The sequence below is a fragment of the Myxine glutinosa genome, chromosome 5 (genome assembly GCF_964187855.1).
Source record: "Myxine glutinosa chromosome 5, kmMyxGlut1.1, whole genome shotgun sequence".
In the NCBI taxonomy this organism is placed as follows: domain Eukaryota; kingdom Metazoa; phylum Chordata; class Myxini; order Myxiniformes; family Myxinidae; genus Myxine; species Myxine glutinosa.
In genome coordinates this window covers 70,807,761-70,829,404 of record NC_136265.1, presented here as the reverse complement: position 1 = coordinate 70,829,404, position 21,644 = coordinate 70,807,761, and the positions used below count along the sequence as shown (strand labels likewise).

At 44.6% G+C, this 21,644-nt stretch overlaps 1 protein-coding gene across 1 annotated transcript in view; it reads right to left on the bottom strand.

The window, feature by feature from the left end:
• The window catches only part of LOC137428526 (uncharacterized), a 108,848-nt gene that overhangs the window by 17,750 nt on the left and 69,454 nt on the right, over positions 1–21,644 (bottom strand). Inside the window, exons 5-7 of the mRNA XM_078777345.1 lie at positions 8,625–8,744; positions 3,340–3,399; positions 413–556 (exon numbers count right to left, since the gene is read on the bottom strand). Coding sequence (XP_078633471.1) covers positions 413–556; positions 3,340–3,399; positions 8,625–8,744 — 324 coding nt within the window. The remainder of the gene's footprint in view (positions 1–412; positions 557–3,339; positions 3,400–8,624; positions 8,745–21,644) is intronic.

Here is a 21,644-nt window from a genome sequence, read left to right as displayed (position 1 = left end):
CAACAAACGATCTCAGATGTTAAAGGAAGAGGTCCACACTTACTCCATTCTCGTGGAGGTCTTGAATGCAGATGTTGCATCACGTGATTAGATAATTATGATAAACTTGTCTTTCAAACTTGTCAAGTCCCAGTAATCTCAATTGGTTTGTTATTTACAATTTATTTCCGCCGAGTGAATTGGAGAAGGAAAGAATTTCAAACTTTAGCTTCTTGTCTAAAGTGCACAAAGGTCTCTGGGGAATTTCAAATTGAACCAATATCCCTGTCTCGACATAAAAACAGATGAAGTGGGGAGAAACACTTTGAACGCATCGACAATTCTCCAAGGATTGCAAATAAGTAATTTATTCAGGAAAATAAACAAAATAAGTAAAGAAAGTGTGATGGGAGCTCTCCGTAACTCGGCTTACCTTCGAGTAGCTGCTCAGCTTTGCTCGGCTCCGTGGGAGGAGAATCACATGATTCCTGCTTTACATCCACATTGCTCAAAGCATCCTGGGAGGTCTGAAGAGAGTTACTCTGGAAGGTTTCCATCTTGACCAGAAGAGCTTCATCTGCAAACAATGTGACATCATTATATTACACGAACAAAAAGGATAAATAATTGAATCCAATGAAATAAATAAAAACGAAGGATTTTGAAAGACAATTTGGTCAAATCCCAAGAAATAATTGTCACAAAAATAAACGTCTCAAAAAGACATCTCAATTTATTAACATTGACAAATGAAAAAGAAGTGAAAATCAAATAAATAAAATTCATCGGATATCTATATCTTTTTGTTCACGGTTTTTTTGCAAAGACCGCTTGGCCAACACCACAGAATTTGGGACACAGACAAAATTCGACTCGAGGATTGTACTCAGGGTATTTTCATTCCCACCTCAGTGTTTAAAGACCCCAAATACCCCCATCATCTCTCAGCACCTCATCCCATGTTTTCCTCGGACGGCTCCAGTTCTCCTTCCATTCACATTCATATTTATACACCTCTTCACACAGCTGCCCTCCCCCATCCTTTCCATGTGTCTGAACCACCTCAACTTACCCCTATGCATCACCTCACGAATGCTCACTATACCTAACCGATTTCTTAATTCCACATTTGGTTTCTTATCCTTCAGTGTCACGTTTTTTTTTTGTTTTGTTTTTTTTTGTATACTGAATCGAGGCTCGTGAAAGAGCTGACATTTACTTCACAAACAAATCAACCAGACAAACAAAATATATAAAAAGAGGGAGCGGAAGACAAGAGAATGGGAAGCACACAAACACTTGAGAGCACACAACATTTGAGAGCAGGGAGAGGGCTCGAGGGAGACAAACAAAATATATAAAAAGAGGGAGCAGCAGACAAGAGAATGGGAAGCACACAAACACTTGAGAGCGCACAACATTTGAGAGCAGGGAGAGGGAGGGAGAGTGCTCGGGGGGAGGAGGCGTGGGAAGGGGTGGGGGGTGGGAGAAGTATAAAACACAAGGACACCAAGGACTTCCAGGTCAGAAGTTGGTATTTCAAAAAGTGGAATTGGGGTGAAATTATCGGGGATAGAAAAGATCAAGGTTTTGGATGGGGTAAGATAAGAGATGGTGGTGAACAGCTGTTTTAAAGACCTGGAGGGTGGAGTGGGATTGAAGAGAGTGAGGGAGTTTGTTCCAGAGGCGGGAGAAAAGAGGAATGAAGGAGCGAAGGTGAGCAGAGAGTCTTGATTTTGGCAGTTTAACCATAAGAGGGTTGCAGGCAGATCTTGTGCGACCTGTAGGAATATTTGCGGGACAGAGCCCAGAGAGAGCTGGGGGGGCAAGGCCGGAGAGGAGTCGGTAGAAGACGGAAAGACCACCAACCTGCCTGCGGTGAGTGAGTGAAAGGCCCTTGGAGTTGGCTTCATCGTGGGACGTTACATGTCCATCTCACTATTCTCATTTCATTTCGTTCACACCTCTGTTCATCCTCCTTTTTGATCGCCCAGGTTTCACTGCCGTACAACATTGCACTACGAACGCAAGCAGTTAAAAGGTTCCCCTTGAGTTGGAGAGAGATCCCCCTTGATGTCAATCAGGGAAACAACTCCCTAAACTTCCTAAACTTCCTCCAACCACTTCATCAATTTATCCATGAGAAGATTTGGGTAAATATTGATGGTGTGTATGTTATCCATGATAATATGGAGATTTATATGGTGGTCATTGGTTAAACATCAAAACAAAAGCCGCCTTGTTTTAATACTTGTTTCAGTTGATTTTGCTGATGGGGCGGATATGTATATGGAGTTCCTGTATAAGAAGGTTGCGACAACCTGGATTTTGACGCTATTTTGTTTCCATCGAGCACAGCGTACGGAACCTGCGCCCATTGTACTTGAAGCGCAATGTGTTCCTTTTATACCACACAAGATGGAGATTATATTCCTTAATCCTTTCTTGTCATTCTTCCAACTCGTCACTGATGTGTGCCTGATGTGAGGTGTGCAGAGTGTGTTCGTGGAAGAGATACACAGGTAGTGACTGAATGCAGAAATTTGAAAGAAGTGTAAAACAGAAATGGAGTCACACCAAAAAGACTACAGAATAGAAAAGATAACAATTGTGAGTGAAAAAAAAGAGAAATAGCTTGGGAATATCGATTGATTGATTGTGTGCTCTGCCTGAAGCCAGGTCCGAGGCTGCTTGCCAAGGGTGATATTGGGCCGGAAGAGGAAGGGAAAAGGTGGTTGCATTGCCTTCCAAGCAGTTAGTCAGGGCAGGAATTGTTCATTTGAGCAGGATGCTGGTGATAACTCACCTCTCTTGGTTTAAAATGAGAAAGAAGAAATTGCGAAAGAACAAAGAAGGAATAAAAGAAGGCCACATCAAAATGTCGATGAGCCACAAGTGAAGGGGATATTTCTTTCCAACTCTTAATTTATTTTAACACAAGTACTGTGCCACTGAAAACATGCGTGTGCATGTAATCCTTCACATGTGCGGAAAACATATATGTAACACATATGCATATGCAATCATTCTTTTCTATTGTCATTAAATATGCCGTTATTTTGACAGAACACAACCATATAATTCTCAAGAAGTCTACAGCGTTGTCCGTTGTACAAATAATGCAGGGGATGAATATTGTTGTTCACGGTAAATTGGAACAAGATGGTGTAGACGGACCACGTGAGAATTTTCCGTGTTGAAACCGCTTAACTGAGAAAATATAGAATGATTGTAACCCAAGAGAAGTGAAGCCGCCGTGTGGCCATCTTGGGGAGCACAACTCGACTCACATAAACTCGTTATGTAACAGGAACATTGTTGGTGTTTAACATCATATAACAGGAACATTGTGGGTCAAACCTTTGATAAACGAGAACTCATCAATGAACTCGGTCTCCACCTTCACCTTCACAATAAAATCTGAAAATAAAAACATCACATTCAAACTCAAGTTTAAGGAGCATTTCGAAAGAAAATCGTCATCACAAGAGATATTCAGAAGAAGCGAACTTTTCAATCCCATGAAAAATATGTTTTTGAAACGACTTGGAAAAGTAAAACAACAAAGAGTTTTTACTTTCATAAAATGAAGGAAACAAACCCAACAATCTCTCTTGGTCAATATTGACAAAGTAACAAAGGTACCCGGCATTGCCTTCCCCTCCAGACTCCTCCCACACTCCCAACAGACTCCCTCCGGACTCCCGCCACACGCCCTCTGGACTCCCGCCACACGCCCTCCGGACTCCCGCCACACGCCCTCCGGACTCCCGCCACACGCCCTCCGGACTCCCGCCACACGCCCTCCGGACTCCCGCCACACGCCCTCCGGACTCCCGCCACACGCCCTCCGGACTCCCGCCACACGCCCTCCGGACTCCCGCCACACGCCCTCCGGACTCCCGCCACACGCCCTCCGGACTCCCGCCACACGCCCTCCGGACTCCCGCCACACGCCCTCCGGACTCCCGCCACACGCCCTCCGGACTCCCGACACACGCCCTCCGGACTCCCGACACACGCCCTCCGGACTCCCGCCACACGCCCTCCGGACTCCCGCCACACGCCCTCCGGACTCCCGCCACACGCCCTCCGGACTCCCGCCACACGCCCTCCGGACTCCCGCCACACGCCCTCCGGACTCCCGCCACACGCCCTCCGGACTCCCGCCACTCCCTCCGGACTCCCGCCACACTCCCGCCACACTCCCTCCGGACTCCCGCCACACTCCCTCCGGACTCCCGCCACACTACCTCCGGACTCCCGCCACACTCCCTCCGGACTCACGCCACACTCCCTCCGGACTCCCGCCACACTCCCTCCGGACTCCCGCCACACTCCTTCCGGACTCCCGCCACACTCCCTCCGGACCTCCGCCACACTCCCCCCGGACTCCCGCCACACTCCCTCCGGACTCCCGCCACACTCCCTCCAAACACACTTTATAAGATCACAGGTGACGAAGGTTGTGGTCGTTTTTCATCAAATCCTGTGCGTAGTTTCAGACAAGAATTTCGGAGTTGCAGGTTCAGGTAAAAAAAGGGTCCGCCTGAAAGATTAATTAATTTAATTTAAAAAATACCGATTTTGAAAAAAAAGAAGAAGGGATGTTGATTTCTTCACGTGGAGATTCGATGGCAAAACGTTGTTTATTCTACCAAACGTAAACGTTGGTTATTCCACAAAAGGTAAACGTTGTTTATTCTACCAAAGGTAAACGTTGTTTATTCGACTAAAGGTAAACGTTGTTTATTCGACAAAAGGTAAACGTTGTTTATTCTACCAAAGGTAAACGTTGGTTATTCTACCAATGGTAAACGTTGGTTATTCTACCAAAGGTAAACGTTGTTTATTCTACCAAAGGTAAAGGTTGTTTATTCTACCAAAGGTAAACGTTGTTTATTCTACCAAAGGTAAAGGTTGTTTATTCTACCAAAGGTAAACGTTGTTTATTCTACCAAAGGTAAACGTTATTTATTCTACTAAAGGTAAACGTTGTTTATTCTACCAAAGGTAAACGTTGTTTATTCTACCAAAGGTAAACGTTGTTTATTCTACCAAAGGTAAACGTTGTTTATTCGATCAAAGGTAAACGTTGTTTATTCTACCAAAGGTAAACGTTGTTTATTCTACCAAAGGTAAAGGTTGTTTATTCTACCAAAGGTAAACGTTGTTTATTCTACCAAAGGTAAACGTTGTTTATTCTACCAAAGGTAAACGTTGTTTATTCTATCAAAGGTAAACGTTGTTTATTCTACCAAAGGTAAACGTTGTTTATTCTACCAAAGGTAAACGTTGTTTATTCGACTAAAGGTAAACGTTGTTTATTCGACTAAAGGTAAACGTTGTTTATTCTTCCAAAGGTAAACGTTGTTTATTCTACCAAAGGTAAATGTTGTTTATTCTACCAAAGGTAAAGGTTGTTTATTCTACCAAAGGTAAACGTTGTTTATTCTACCAAAGGAAAACGTTGTTTATTCTATCAAAGGTAAACGTTGTTTATTCTACCAAAGGAAAACGTTGTTTATTCTATCAAAGGTAAACGTTGTTTATTCTACCAAAGGTAAACGTTGTTTATTTTATCAAAGGTAAACGTTGTTTATTCTACCAAAGGTAAACGTTGTTTATTCTACCAAAGGTAAACGTTGTTTATGCTACCAAAGGAAAACGTTGTTTATTCTATCAAAGATAAACATTGTTTATTCTACGAAAGGTAAACGTTGGTTGTTCTACCAAAGGTAAACGTTGGTTATTCTATCAAAGGTAAACGTTGTTTATTCTATCAAAGGTAAACGTTGTTTATTCTCCCAAAGGTAAACGTTGTTTATTCTACCAAAGGTAAAGGTTGTTTATTCTACCAAAGGTAAACGTTGGTTATTCTACCAAAGGGAAACGTTGGTTATTCTATCAAAGGTAAACGTTGTTTATTCTACCAAAGGTAAACGTTGTTTATTTTATCAAAGGTAAACGTTGTTTATTCTACCAAAGGTAAACGTTGTTTATTCTACCAAAGGTAAACGTTGTTTATGCTACCAAAGGAAAACGTTGTTTATTCTATCAAAGATAAACATTGTTTATTCTACAAAAGGTAAACGTTGGTTGTTCTCCCAAAGGTAAACGTTGGTTATTCTATCAAAGGTAAACGTTGTTTATTCTATCAAAGGTAAACGTTGTTTATTCTCCCAAAGGTAAACGTTGTTTATTCTACCAAAGGTAAAGGTTGTTTATTCTACCAAAGGGAAACGTTGGTTATTCTCCCAAAGGTAAACGTTGTTTATTCTACCAAAGGTAAACGTTGTTTATTCTATCAAAGGTAAACGTTGTTTATTCTATCAAAGGTAAACGTTGTTTATTCTACCAAAGGTAAACGTTGTTTATGCTACCAAAGGAAAACGTTGTTTATTCTATCAAAGGTAAACGTTGTTTATTCTACCAAAGGTAAACGTTGTTTATTCTACCAAAGGTAAACGTTGTTTATTCTCCCAAAGGTAAACGTTGTTTATTCTATCAAAGGTAAACGTTGTTTATTCTATCAAAGGTAAACGTTGTTTATTCTCCCAAAGGTAAAGGTTGTTTATTCTACCAAAGGTAAACGTTGGTTATTCTACCAAAGGTAAACGTTGGTTATTCTACCAAAGGTAAACGTTGTTTATTCTACCAAAGGTAAAGGTTGTTTATTCTACCAAAGGTAAACGTTGGTTATTCTACCAAAGGGAAACGTTGGTTATTCTCCCAAAGGTAAACGTTGTTTATTCTACCAAAGGTAAACGTTGTTTATTCTATCAAAGGTAAACGTTGTTTATTCTACCAAAGGTAAACGTTGTTTATTCTACCAAAGGTAAACGTTGTTTATTCTCCCAAAGGTAAACGTTGTTTATTCTATCAAAGGTAAACATTGTTTATTCTTCCAAAGGTAAACGTTGTTTATTCCACCAAAGGTAAACGTCGTTTATTCTACCAAAGGTAAACGTTCTCGAAAGAGGCGGAAATTTTCTGTGGTAATATTTGTTAATAGTTTCAATAAATGTGCATGGAAGGAGAACACAAACAACAACAACAACAACAACAACAACAACAACAACAACAACGTGTGACAAAATATTCCTTTTCGCGCGTTTTACATCGTCAGTGATCGTCACAGATTGGATGTTATATTATGTTATGTTAGTGAAATACAACATGGGTAATGATGAAACCTGGAAGTGAGGGGAGGCTCACCTATAATAAGTGATGATAACAAAGACAGTTTTGTCGATTCCGAGAGAAGAAGAGGAAACGATCCCGAACTTCTCATCAAAATCCTCCATGAACGAATCTGCTCTCAGGAATCAAAATGTCCGTTCGAGGTCCGATTACAACGAACGGGATCGATTCACCGGCTCAGGAGATCGATACGATATTGTCCGAGGGGACCCGATGAGATCGACCCGATATTGTTGGGGGGAACCAGATCCGTGCATGATGTGATTCTGCATATAAATTATCTATTTAAATATCACAGCACGGACCCCGCACGGGAACGAACAGTACGTACCGGGTCCAGACTCCTCATCCCCGGGAGAACATCCCGGACTGACCCCGTTTCCTCCATCTGAGCCGCTCCTCCATCTCGGGGGATTCGTTCTGTGCTCCACCATGGACACATCTCCCTTCATCTTGCACATTACGTGTGGTACAGTGTAATACAGTACATGAGGTACAGTGTGACACGAAGTCCGTGTTCTCAATCGATCTCTGAAAATAGTTGATTCATCAATTCCAAGCCGCAGATTCGTCACAAATCCAAAACTCGGTTTAAAATGATAAAATATATGAAACTCTGGATCGAACCAAACAAGGACCGTTTGTTATTAGAACTTTTAAAAGCGATCTTTGGTTATTTTACCGATCTAGAAATCATAATAAAGATCATTTTGGAAACTTAACACTAAACATCGGTTTGTTCCGTCAGTCAGTGTCTCGGAAAGAGGGATTCGTAAGCGAGAGCAAGCTGCTTGTTCAGGGAAAATACCTGAGATATCCATGAACTGGGAGAGCGAGGAAATAGGTTGATGCGGAACGGATGGCTTGGTAAGGGATAGCAAGCTGCTTGTTCAGGGAAAATACCCGAGATATCCATGAACTGGGAGAGCGAGGAAAGAGGTTGATGCGGAACGGATGGCTTGGTAAGGGATAGCAAGCTGCTTGTTCAGGGAAAATACCCGAGATATCCACGAACAACTGGGAGAGCGAGGAAAGAGCAGAGAGGAATAAAAAGAATTGGACAGACTGGAAATAGACAAAGAAAGGCCATTGGAGTGGAGAAGGACGAGAAAACGTGGGAACAGGAATACTGCCCTGTAAACTGTAAAGGGTGTAGACTTGTAATACCCTCTCCCACCTGGAGTCGGCGCTGTACGATACACATTTGCATAGAGAATTTGCACAGCACCCACACTTCCATCCCAAGTTTGGATGCAATCTCGGGTGAGAACTGTCGGAGAAGTCGTGTGACAAACACCGGTCCGTGAATTTTCGTCTGGATGAAGAAATTGTGTTTTTTCTCTTTTGTAGAAAAAATTATCTGATACTTCTTCTTCACCTTTCCGACTTTCTTTCTTTTCCTTATGTTCTGTCTGACTCTTTCCTTTCTTTCTTTTTCTGACTTTCAGTGGCTTTTTTCACACTGACGCACATCGAGAAGCCCAGGATGGGGACATTCACAGGACGCCTGCAGATGGGAACTTTATCGAATAGTCGTAGAAAAAGGGAAATGAGGCAGAAAACTGCAGCAAGACGTTTATGGACACAATTATCAAAATGTGAAAAACAGATTTTTACAAAACAAAAATCACGATGAATTCAAACCATTTTCAACCATCTTCCACGGAATGTTATATCCTTAAAATGTTGATCCCGTTTTTGTATCGCAGAAATCAAAACACATCAGTGATCATAATCTGAGCTGTCAGTTTTATAAACAGTGTCACACAGCAGGAGTTTCCACTGTTCAAAACGATTGTAGTTGAAAGTTTAAACAAAAATGAACTGTCCATGTGAAAGTTGTGCACATGACCTCGGACAAATGTGGGACAATGACAAAAGCTTTCTTGTTGTCGATGCAGGAGATGGACAACGTAGTTCTTCACATTGTGCAATTTTCCATTATGGCCTTGCTCAGTAGTCGGTGGACAATTGGTCCACAACAACCTCTCTTACATCTCTTTTGTTCTGCCACTGAACCTCCTTGCTGTGTCAGATGATGGTACATCGTTTCTGATGATTCCTGTCAGCAGTTTGTTTGGGGTTGGGAGGAATGTTATCGGACGGTATTTGTGGGGAAGTTGGGTTGGCTCCCATTTTGGGAAGAGAAAGGTGTTCCCTTCTATGAGCCACTCAGCCACTACCTTTTCCTCAAAAGGAGGGATCTGAAGTTCAGCGTGCCAAAAGGCCGCCGGTAGAACTGAGACTATCCCAGGAAGGAAATTAGCCTAACTCGCTTAGAGGTTTGGGGAGAGCCCAGAGTAAAGAAGCGATACGTCTTCAAAAGACTCCAGCGTTTTTCATGCTCGGGAAACATGGAAAGGAAGCAATTCAATCAAGGAAGAGTTGGGCTAAATCGACGAAGAACCGAAGAATACCTTGGCCTCAGGAAGGGTCATTTGCGCTCTACGTAATCGAAGCGCTGTTCGTGGCTCTGGATTTTTTTTATTTTTTTTTGAATACAGAATCGAGGCTCATGAAAGAGCTAACATTTATCACACAAACAAATCAAACAGACAAACTAAAATATGTAAAAAGAGGGAGCAGTAGAAAAGATGGGGATAGAAGGGGAAGCACACAAACACAACATTTGAGACCAGGGACATCGGAAGATGTGTGGGAGGGAGCGGGCTTGGGGGGAGCGGCGTGGGAAGGGGGAGGGGGGGTGGGAGAAGTATAAAACACAAGGACACCGAGGACTTCCAGGAATGAAGTTGGTATTTCAAAAAAGTGGAGTTGGGGTGAAATTAGTGGGGGTAGAAAAGATCAAGGTTTTGGATGGGGGAAGATAAGAGATGGTGGTGAACAGCTGTTTTGAAGACCTGGAGGGAGGAGTGGGATTGAAGAGAGTGAGGGAGTTTGTTCCAGAGGAAGAGGAATGAAGGAGTGAAGGTGAGCAGAGAGTTTTGATTTTGGCAGTTTAACCGTAAGAGGGTTGCAGGCAGATCTTGTGCGACCTGGAGGAATATTTGGGGGACAGAGCCCAGAGAGAGCTGGGGGGGCAAGGCCAGAGAGGAGTCGGTAAAAGACAGAAAGACCACCACCGTGCCTGCGGTGAGTGAGTGAAAGGCCCTCGGAGTTAGCTTCATCGCGGGAGATTCCAATGATTCTGAACGCTTTGGTTTCAACAGCGTGAAGATGAGCTAGGTGTGAGGCAGGAGCACAAGCCAAGAGGGGAGAGCAGTATTCCATTGAGCTCCGGAGGAAAGCCTTGTATGTGGTGAGGAGCTCAGGTGTGCCAAGGAAGGACTTCGCACGACGGAGGATGCCCAGTCGGCGACTAGCTTTGGAGGCCAGATTTGAAATGTGGTTTTCCCTGGAAAGATCATGGCAGATAGTGAGACCCAAAAGCTAGAGTGACAGAACTTCTTGGAGAGGATTATACAGAAAGTGGATGGGAGGGTTGTCCAGTCGGTCTTTTCGGAGAGACATCGTAAGAGTGTGAGATTTGTCAGGATTGAAAGACATGTTCCTCTTGTTTGCCCAGTCTGTGATTTTGTCCAGGTCTGCAGAGAGTGAGGAGGCTGCAGACTGCCGATCTGAGGGATGAGGAATGGAGCGACAAAGAGTAGTCATCAGCAAAGAGATAGAGAGGATTTTCAAGCGAGTCAGAGAGATCATTGATGAAGACCAGAAAAGGCACAGGGCCCAGAACACTGCCTTGGGGAACTCCAGCCTGAACAGGGATGGGAGATGAGAGAAACCCATTCAGGGCCACATGTTGACTACGACTCGAGAGGAAGTCCGCCAGCCATGCGTGGAGATTTCCATGGATACCAAAGGAGGAGAGTTTGGTGAGCAGAGCGGGGTGCCAGACTGTATCGAAGGCACGTGATATGTCAAGGGAGACAGCTCTAATTTCCTGTTTGGCATTGAGTACCTCCATCCATTGTTGAGAAAGCAGAAGCAGCATGTCCAGAGTGGAGTGACCTGGTCTGAAACCAAATTGATGATCAGAGATCAAGCCATTGGAGAAGAGGAAAGATTTCATATCTGAAGCAATGATAGATTCCATGACTTTGCTGATAATTGGGAGAAGGCTCATTGGTCTGTAGTTGCTAGAATCTGTTTTTGCACCTTTTTTGTGCAAGGCGGTGATGTGGCAGATTTCCAAGCAGATGGCAGATGACCTTGAGCAAAGGAGAGGGTGAAGAGAACAGAGAGAGGGAGTGAAAGAGCGGAAGAACAGGATTTTAGGACCCGTGGGCTGATGCCATCAGAGATCGTCAGGATGAAGCAGAGAAAGAGAGAAAGATCAAAGTCGATTGGAAGGCTTTCGGATGGTGGAAGGATGAAGCAGTAAAACGGCAGAACATCACAAAACAGGCGAGTTTAGCGGGCGTCGTGTTGAAACTCAAGGGAGAGAAGGAAGAAGCGGCCCGGAGAACACGATGCAGGAGCTGAACAGGCAAATAACTCAGAAAATGATGGCGATGGTCCGTTGCGCAGAAATAGGACAGGCGATCACAAAGGGAAAGGGCGCCCCCACAGTTGGGGGCCAGGTAGACCAACAGGTGGGAAATGAAGGGCAGGACAGAGTAGGATACCTTCCTCCACAACATTCCTGCCACCACACCTCCTCTTCCAACCCCCCACATATCATACCACCCCCATACCTCTTCCCCCCCCCACCTCTCCCTCTGCTCCCACCTTCCCATACCCACACCCCCCCCCCCCACCCCTGGACCTCCTGGACTATCTCCCCGAATACCAGCCGCTGCCCTCCCAACTCACCCATACCCTGCCACCTCCTCCTCACCCCTCTCCACCCCCTCTTGGTGCATCACCCCTTCCACAGCCCCAACCCCTTCTACATCCCCAACAGTGCCAACAGCTCCCACCTCTCCCACAACCCCAACAGCCCCCACCCCTCCCACAGCCCCAACCCCTTCTACAACCCCAACAGCCCTGACAACCCCCACCTCTCCCACAGCCCCAACCCCTCCTACAGCCCCAACCCCTCCAACAGCCCCAACCCCTTCAACAGCCCCAACACCCTCCACAGCCCCAACCACCCCAACACCTCCAACCACCCCAACCCCTCCGACAGCCCCAACCCCTCCGACAGCCCCAACCCCTCCAACAGCCCCAAACACTTCAACAGCCCCAAACCCCTCCACAGCCCCAACCACCCCAACACCTCCAACCACCCCAACACTTCCAACAGCCTCAACCCCTTCTGCAGCCCCAACAGCCCCCACCCCTATAACCCCCCTTTCAACAACCGCCTCTACAGTCCCCACATGCCTCCGTTGTCCCCTCGGCCTCCATGCTCACCCCTGTCCCCGCTCCCAGGGTGCAGCACCACCCAGGGGCCAAATGGTCTGTCTTTGACCCCCTGTCACCAACCGGGCCCACTAGTACCCCAAGGGGGCCTCAGGCCCCGGAACCAACCATAGGATGGTCACCTATTGTGGACTTGGGACAGGAAACTCGGCCCCTGTACCCACCACCGGGCCACTATGGGGGTTTTGACCTCGCAACTTTGACCGAGGCATTCCATGCCGCAAAATCTATTCGAAAGCAGGTGAAAATGTTAGGTCTTGATGAAAGAAAGCAATCAAAGCTATCTTCAGTGGAAATGAATCCTGAAGAATCAAACTTGGATATCTCGTATGAAAGTGCTGAGCAACGTGTCCCCCTTGACCTGTACAATTTTATGGCTTGGGTTATGTTTGAGGCAAGTGACGAATTGGATGCTGATGGGCGTGTTGTTCTTGAAAAGAAGCAGCATGAACGGGTTTTGAACCTTGCCCAGGATATTTGTGCTGCCTCTGCAAATGTGAAAACTCCGAAACAAGTAGGCATTGCTTTACACATAATGAAAAAGACGAGAAGTAAGGACACAGTTACTTTGCTAAATAGATTCGGTCATTGTGTAAGCTATACTGACGCCCAGAGATATATTTCACATTTTGCTTCGGAAACAGATGACCAGGTCGATTTGCAAGGTCACTTCATTCCTTACAACATTGCGAAGGGGCTTTTTACCCAATTTGCCATCGATAACCTTGATTTTCATGAAAATACTGTTGATGGAAAAACCACCCATGGGACAACTCACATCATCTTTCAATATCCAAATCGTTCCACCGAACCAGTGAAGTCTTGTATCCCACGCCGCAGGAGTCGGTCTACATCTGTGAAGAGATCAGCTAGCTTAAAATCAAGGAAGAGTGGTGTTAGCCTTAAAGATCGTCAAGGAAGTCGCTCCCTTACTGGTATGAGACTTGTTCCTGGTCATGATGAAGAAAACGACAAAGCGTTTGAAGGGACTGAAAACCTCAGAGACATTTTCAAACTTTGCCAAGCAGGATCAACCAAATTGGTGGAACTGACACCTGAAATGAGTCCGATTTCATGGCAAACTTTGAATGAGGCCCTCATTGGTGAAAGGGAAAATGCCAAAGTAATTGGCTATGGACCATTCATTCCCCTCTCACCCACTAATCCTGATGTTGTACAGGAGTCTCTTGATTATTGCCTGAATGTTTTAGAACACCTCGGACAGGATTATTGTATACTCACGTGTGATCAGGCAATCTATGAGATAGTACTTGCTTTAAAGAATAAGCATCCTGTAAAATACAACAAGTCAAGTGAATCCACTTGGATTCCGCCCAGGTTGGCACATGGAAATTATGATGTAGCATAATTATCATCTCGGGTCAAGATTTGAAATTATGCCATGGTTTTTGTAAAATTGCTACTCGTATTCACATTATGTACTATCACCAAAACATACATCATCATAGAAACATACATAGAATTTGGGTCCTCTGGGTCATTTGGGTCCTCTGGGTCATTTGGGTCCTCTGGGTCATTTGGGTCCTCTGGGTCATTTGGGTCCTCTGGGTCATTTGGGTCATTTGGGTCCTCTGGGTCATTTGGGTCCTCTGGGTCATTTGGGTCCTCTGGGTCATTTGGGTCCTCTGGGTCATTTGGGTCCTCTGGGTCATTTGGGTCATTTGGGTCATTTGGGTCCTCTGGGTCATTTGGGTCCTCTGGGTCCTCTGGGTCATTTGGGTCCTCTGGGTCATTTGGGTCCTCTGGGTCATTTGGGTCCTCTGGGTCCTCTGGGTCCTCTGGGTCCTCTGGGTCATTTGGGTCCTCTGGGTCCTCTGGGTCCTCTGGGTCCTCTGGGTCATTTGGGTCCTCTGGGTCCGCTGGGTCATTTGGGTCCTCTGGGTCCTCTGGGTCATTTGGGTCCTCTGGGTCCTCTGGGTCATTTGGGTCATTTGGGTCCTATGGGTCATTTGGGTCCTCTGGGTCCTCTGGGTCATTTGGGTCCTCTGGGTCATTTGGGTCCTCTGGGTCATTTGGGTCCTCTGGGTCATTTGGGTCCTCTGGGTCATTTGGGTCCTCTGGGTCATTTGGGTCCTCTGGGTCCTCTGGGTCATTTGGGTCCTCTGGGTCATTTGGGTCCTCTGGGTCATTTGGGTCCTCTGGGTCATTTGGGTCCTCTGGGTCATTTGGGTCCTCTGGGTCATTTGGGTCCTCTGGGTCATTTGGGTCCTCTGGGTCATTTGGGTCCTCTGGGTCATTTGGGTCCTCTGGGTCATTTGGGTCCTCTGGGTCCTCTGGGTCATTTGGGTCCTCTGGGTCCTCTGGGTCCTCTGGGTCCTCTGGGTCATTTGGGTCCTCTGGGTCCTCTGGGTCCTCTGGGTCATTTGGGTCCTCTGGGTCATTTGGGTCCTCTGGGTCATTTGGGTCCTCTGGGTCATTTGGGTCCTCTGGGTCATTTGGATCATTTGGGTCCTCTGGGTCATTTGGGTCCTCTGGGTCCTCTGGGTCCTCTGGGTCATTTGGGTCCTCTGGGTCATTTGGGTCCTCTGGGTCATTTGGGTCCTCTGGGTCATTTGGGTCCTCTGGGTCATTTGGGTCCTCTGGGTCATTTGGGTCCTCTGGGTCATTTGGGTCCTCTGGGTCATTTGGGTCCTCTGGGTCATTTGGGTCCTCTGGGTCATTTTGGTCCTCTGGGTCATTTGGGTCCTCTGGGTCATTTGGGTCCTCTGGGTCATTTGGGTCCTCTGGGTCATTTGGGTCCTCTGGGTCATTTGGGTCCTATATTCCTATCCTATAACATATATATCTCCTATAACCTATCCTATAAATATAGATTTGATGACGTCATGTTTACACATCTGAGCGACAGAAATGGGTGACAGAAACTAGCTTCACTTTTGAGCGCCCGAAATTCCCAGGCAAACGCTATAACGCACCAGGTTTACAACCTGTGCGTTAATAAACTCATCATTCGGATGGGCGGCTTTCATATTGCTCAGAATTTTCTGGGAGCGATTGGGCACTTGATGAAGGGAACAGGATTGGAAGACATCCTTGTGGAAGCAGATGTTTGTTTACAAGGGACTGTCAACAAACTTATGGATGGTAAAGACTATTATCAAATGTTGCGGGCACATACTCTAGCCGAAAATGCCATTCACCTACTCCTTTGAGAAGCCTCTGAGGACTGGATGTTGCTGGAGGGCCATGACGTCGAGGACCTTTCTTCTTTCTCTGGAAAACTGGGTGTCTTCTGCGATGCTATCAACAATTTCAAGGTCCACACTAGTCCAGAGCAGGTTCAAAGGGCATGCAAAGAAGCTGAGGACGGTATGAGCTTGGTGAAAGCAAAGATGCTGGAATTTCTCAGGACTGATACTACCCCAACCACCAAACTGTGGCTGATGTACCTTGAAATGGTCAACATCCTGAGAAAATATGTACATGCCGAAAGAACTGGGAAGTGGAATCTCCACATCACAACAGTTGAGCAAATGCTTCCATACTTAGTTGCTGCTGGTCATCACAATTGCTTCATTGGCGTATCGTCTGGTTTTGGTTAGGACTTTTGTTTTGACCATTTTTGCCTTTCTCAGTGTTCTATTATCACTATTTTCCTGTCAGTAACATCTACATATGCATGGCTGGTTTATTTGTGAGGATATGTTTGCCTTTATAGGCTGCAGTTAGCATTCAGAGCAAATACCAGTGACCATCATTTAACAATTAACGTATTAAAAATCAGGTTCATGTTATCAGTCAATAATGGTTAAATGCCAAAGGGTTAAAAGAGACATTCCGAACTCAGAAAGTGATTAAAGCATCAAGATACCCTGATTGGATGTCCTTCCCTGCTTCAAAAGAATCTTTGTTTCATTATTCTGAAAATTCCAATTTTTTAAAACCATTTTCGCACATTTTGTCCCTGAAACAGAAGGGGTTAACACTGTAATGCTAATATATTTGTAAAGTTTCTTGATAATAAAAACTTCCTATATGGGTTCTCTAAAATACGAGTCGGTTTTCTTTTTACAAACTCTTTGCATTTTTTGATTTTAACCCTTTTATTGCACAGGTATCCCAGATTTTTACTTCCCCTTCAACTTCGTGACCTTTTGACCTCTGATGATGTCATCGATGACGTCATCAAAATTTGCATACCAACAATTTTTAGCCTGATGCAAGGCCTTTCCAATGATACCCAACACAAGTGGTTTTATTAACTAAAAATATATAATAAAGGCATTTTTATTTTACCTACCCCTAATTTTTGGCTATAATCAAATTGGGACGCAAGTTCAGATTCGAGCCCATACCGTGAGTTCGCAAGAAGATCGGCCGAGTTAGGAAGTCATTTCATATGCGGAATGTATATACAGTACCTACCCAAAAACACATAAGAAAAAAGTATACCATGTTTGACCACCTAAAACCTTAAATAGGCACATTTTTGCACTTTGGCTCCCCGACAACGAGGTGGGTTGACTCAGCGTATCATACTTGAGAAGTTGACAAAATGAGCATCACATGATTTGTATTGGGGGGGTGGGAGTGGGGAATTGCATCAGTAGCACTGAAAAAAAAACTATCCAAAGCACAATATCTGGTCCCTGGGGGTCTGGTCTCTGGGGGTGCTTTGGTTGCCAGGGCGATCGAGGGGCGGAGCACGGAACCCTGGGGGTGGAGATCCCGGAAGGTCCTTCTTTGTCAGACTTTGGCAAACACAAGCTGGTCTTTCTTGGAAGCGAATTTCATTGTCTGCTTTGCTCCTTTGCAGAGGGGACTGTCAGTACATGTAGAACCACTGATTTAATCACAAGAAAATGGAATACAGACAATTGAAACTTTTTATTTATAAACATTTGTAACTTGGTATACACCACTTGTTTTCAACGTTTTTTTTGCATGGCTCCCATGCTGCATATTTCCTCATGGATATCCCCCATTCCCACCCCAATGCATGTTTGGACCATTAAGAAAACCTGTGTATTCACTTTTCTGCATTAAGATGTTGGGTTCTTCATCAACATACTGTATAAGGGAATCTCAGGATGGCTATTTCTCAGACATTTAAGAGGGCCTGAGTCATTGGGGTTTTAAGTTTGAGCCCCTGTCGTGTCGTTTAAATAACACCAGGTGGGTTGACTCAGCCCTGTCATCCTTCCGAGGTAGGCAAAAATGAGTATCCAGCTTACTGGTAACAGGGGGCACTGCATCAGCAGAACAGCCACACTTGCAGACAAATGATGCAACCAGCAGCCAGAGGCTGCATACAAAACAACTTTAAAAGATTTCCCAACTCATTTTCACTCCAAACGTCATTTATCATAGTGCACCTGGGTACTGATGGACCAATGTGCAGATGCAAAGACCCTTGTGCCTCCAATCAAATTTTGACAAAATTTTGTATGTTATATCCTCCGCAATGGATCCTTTGAACCTGCTGCCAGTCCTGTAAAATCAACTAGCGACACAATCGGGGTGGACCACAAGTACGAGGTACGTCCAAGTGCAGCAAGTACAAAAATAAAATAAAGACCATGTACCACCAGAGCACAATGTCATATTTAATTTCTCTGGGAAAACAATGAAATATCTAATGCTGAAGAAGAAAAAACCCATCATCACATCTTTTGACATTTGTGCGTCTCAATCCCACAACAAAATATAATACACAATTACACCAACCCACACTACAAATCTACAACTCCCTCCCACATAGACATCTTCAGACAATTGTTACAAACTACAAAATATGTTGTGATTGCAATCCGTAAGTTGCGGCCCAATAGTTATTTCCTTCGTAAATTACGCACACTGCCGTTACCTTGCAACCCAAAGATTATTGCGGCAGAGTTTCCTAGTCTGCTCATGCGTAAATGCCGATTGCCAAACAAGTTTGCTTTCTTTGAAAAACGTTGTTACCAGTGCAATACCCCAGAGACAATGTCGCTTCCTCACGTTGAAGTCATTGGAATCGCTTCAGCCATCATTGTGCGAGACTGCCTGAAGAAAGAAAAATAAAAGTCCAATTTGGCTGTTTTGCGATCTCCCGACTTGGTACTTTAGCGATGTTTTCTGGCATCATTATCAGTCTTGTCGTCATGAAAAGGCTTGAGAATAAAAAGTATGACTTTTAAATGCGTATGACTTTACTCTGGAGCAGACTTTTCATGGCATCATTTTGTACGCATTTGATGGGGTGGCCATTTTTTCTTTACATGCCATCCCCTCCATATAGAGGACTGCCATACCATTTCTCTTTCACATTATTTCATGTATCGGGTATGCCTACACATATAGATTTGTATCATTTCGCTTTCATTTTTAGACCATATAAACTTCCAATACACACTACATACGGAGGGGAATAAACATAAACTTGGTGGGTACTGATGTTGAAGCTGAAAAAACATTTTTTTACAAGTGCATTATTGTGCAATCAACACAGAATCTGTAAAACTTCAAGGAATCAAGGAAAGATTTAATGCTCACAATTCTTATTCCTGACCGTTTGTGAATATCTTGCTTGCATCAATAACAAAATGGTCATCCAGTGGTCCAATAAGTAGAACATGAGCTTTCCTTTTTGAAGATGTCAGGTTGAACAGCATTCGTGTAACATCTCCTTGGTACTTTAAATTAAACAATGCAATATCAATCTCGAGAGACTATATAATCTTGCAAATGAGTGGGGTGAGAGGTGGCAGAGATGCAAATATCACAAGTACTACGATACAATATCGCAAAGAAAAAAAACGATACATTTTTTTATAATAAATTTTTCCTCCAAAGATGCTGCTGTACTGCAGTGGTACATTTGCGCTGGAGGTGAAAGAGTGGCATATCCGCAAAATAAGGGGTACATTGAAGAGAAGTACCAAACATTTGCCTCCCGACATGTGTGAGCACAAAAAGGCGACTGACTTAGCAAAAGCAATGGTAGAACACAAATATACACCTTGAATGTTCCTCCAATATCAATTTGTGCACTCAGCATTGGACAAAGTCACAACATATCCAGAAGGACAATCTATGACCTGAGTGAGGTGCGACCTATTCTGAGGTGCATTCCTGATTTATTTAGTTATTTTTCACAGGTAAATGTATCTAACCAGTCATGAGTGAATGACACTATTTTACAATCACTATATTGTATTTAAAATTTCTGACCCAATGGTAAAGTTATGCCTCAGGGTACAAACAATAAGTGAAAAGCTTCTTCCAACACAAGCTGGCGAGTATATGCTTCAAAGATCATCTTCCCAAAGGTCTTTCAACACGATGGAGGTGGAGAAGATGTAGTAGAAGAAGAAATAAAATCCCGCCAAAATCAAGATGAACACTAATCCAATTGTTAGGTAGTCCTGCATGAAGGGAAAGATGGAGACGTGTCAGTCGCACCATAGAAAATCACTTTTGTTACTGTGGAAAACAATAATAATTAATAATAATAATTCATTTATTTTGTATAGCGCTTTTCCAGAAGCCCAAAGGCGCTTTGGCAGAGTGGCAAACATAATGCATAACAATACATGAAAACAACAATTGCAAAAAAGACAAGAATCAATAGGGAAATATTTAAAGCAAAAGGAGGGAGAAGGAGAAGAGATAGTCAGGGGTTAAATGCTGTGGGTTGAATGTTGAATGCAGTGTTGAACAGGTGGGTCTTTAGTGATGTTTTGAATGTGGTGAGTGAGGAGGAGTCTCTGATGGTGTGAGGTAGTGAGTTCCAGAGGGTGGGCGCAGCGATGGAGAAGGCACTGTCCCCCCAGGATCTGAATTTGGTCCGGATGGAGGGGGTCAGGAGGTTTGTACCAGCAGAGCGGAGGTTGCGGGTGGGAGTGTGTCTGGAGAGGAGGTCAGCCAGGTAGGATGGGGCCAGGTTATGGAGGGCTTTGTATGTCAAGAGGAGGATTTTGTACTGGATTCTCTGGGGGATGGGGAGCCAGTGAAGCTTGTAAAGGACGGGGGTGATGTGGTCACGGGTCCGGGAATGGGTGAGTAGACGGGCAGCGGAGTTCTGAATGTATTGGAGTTTATTGGTGATTTTTGAGGGTGAACCATAGAGGAGGCTATTGCAGTAGTCCAGACGGGAGGTGATGAAGGCGTGGATGAGGGTTTCTGCAGCCGTGGAGGAGAGGGATGAGCGGAGACGGGCAATGTTTTTCAGGTGAAAGAAGGCTGACTTTGTGATCTGTTTAGTGTATTTGTCGAAGGAAAGGGTTTGGTCAAAGATGACGCCAAGATTCCGGATGTGAGGGGAGGTGGATACTGGGATACCGTCGATGTTGAGGGCAAAGTTATGGGTGGATTTTGTGAGCGTTTTTGGGCCAATGATGATTATTTCAGATTTATCACAGTTAAGCTTGAGGAAGTTGATTTGAAGCCAGGATTTTATTTCAGTGATGCAGTTTGTCAGGATAGAGTGGGTGTCGGTGGAGACGAACTTGGTGGAGATGAAAAGCTGGATGTCATCGGCGAAGCAGTGGAATTGGAGACCATGACGGCGGATTAAGTGACCGAGCGGGGACAGGTAAAGGATGAAGAGGAGGGGGCCAAGAACTGAACCTTGGGGGACACCTTGGGGGAGGGGAGCAGTGGGGGATTTGCAGTTATTGATGGAGATGAACTGGCATCTGTCATAGAGGTATGATTTAATCCAAGAGAGGGCAGTGCCGGTAACGTTAAAGGTGGATTCAAGTCGGGTGAGGAGGATAGTGTGATCGATGGTGTCAAAGGCAGCGCTGAGGTCGAGGACGAGAATGTTGAGGTTGCCAGCGTCAGAGGAGAGGAGAAGGTCGTTGGTGATTTTGAGGAGAGCAGTTTCAGTACTGTGGTTGGACCACAGTTGGACAGTTGGACAGTTGGACCACAAAAACAACTTAATAATGGCTGGTTGGTGGTACACACCGCTCTGAAAGGAAAAGTTTCACAATCATTTTTGAAGGAGCAATGGTCAATGGTGAAAGTTACTTTGTGATGTTGCAGAATACCTTTGTTACTCAACTACGGAGATTGAATCTTTCACATATCATCTTTTACCAGCAAGACGGTGCTCCCTGCCATGACGCTTGAAATGTGCGATAGTTCTTGAAGGAAGCTTTCCCAGACAAGTGGATAGGTAGAGGTGTGTG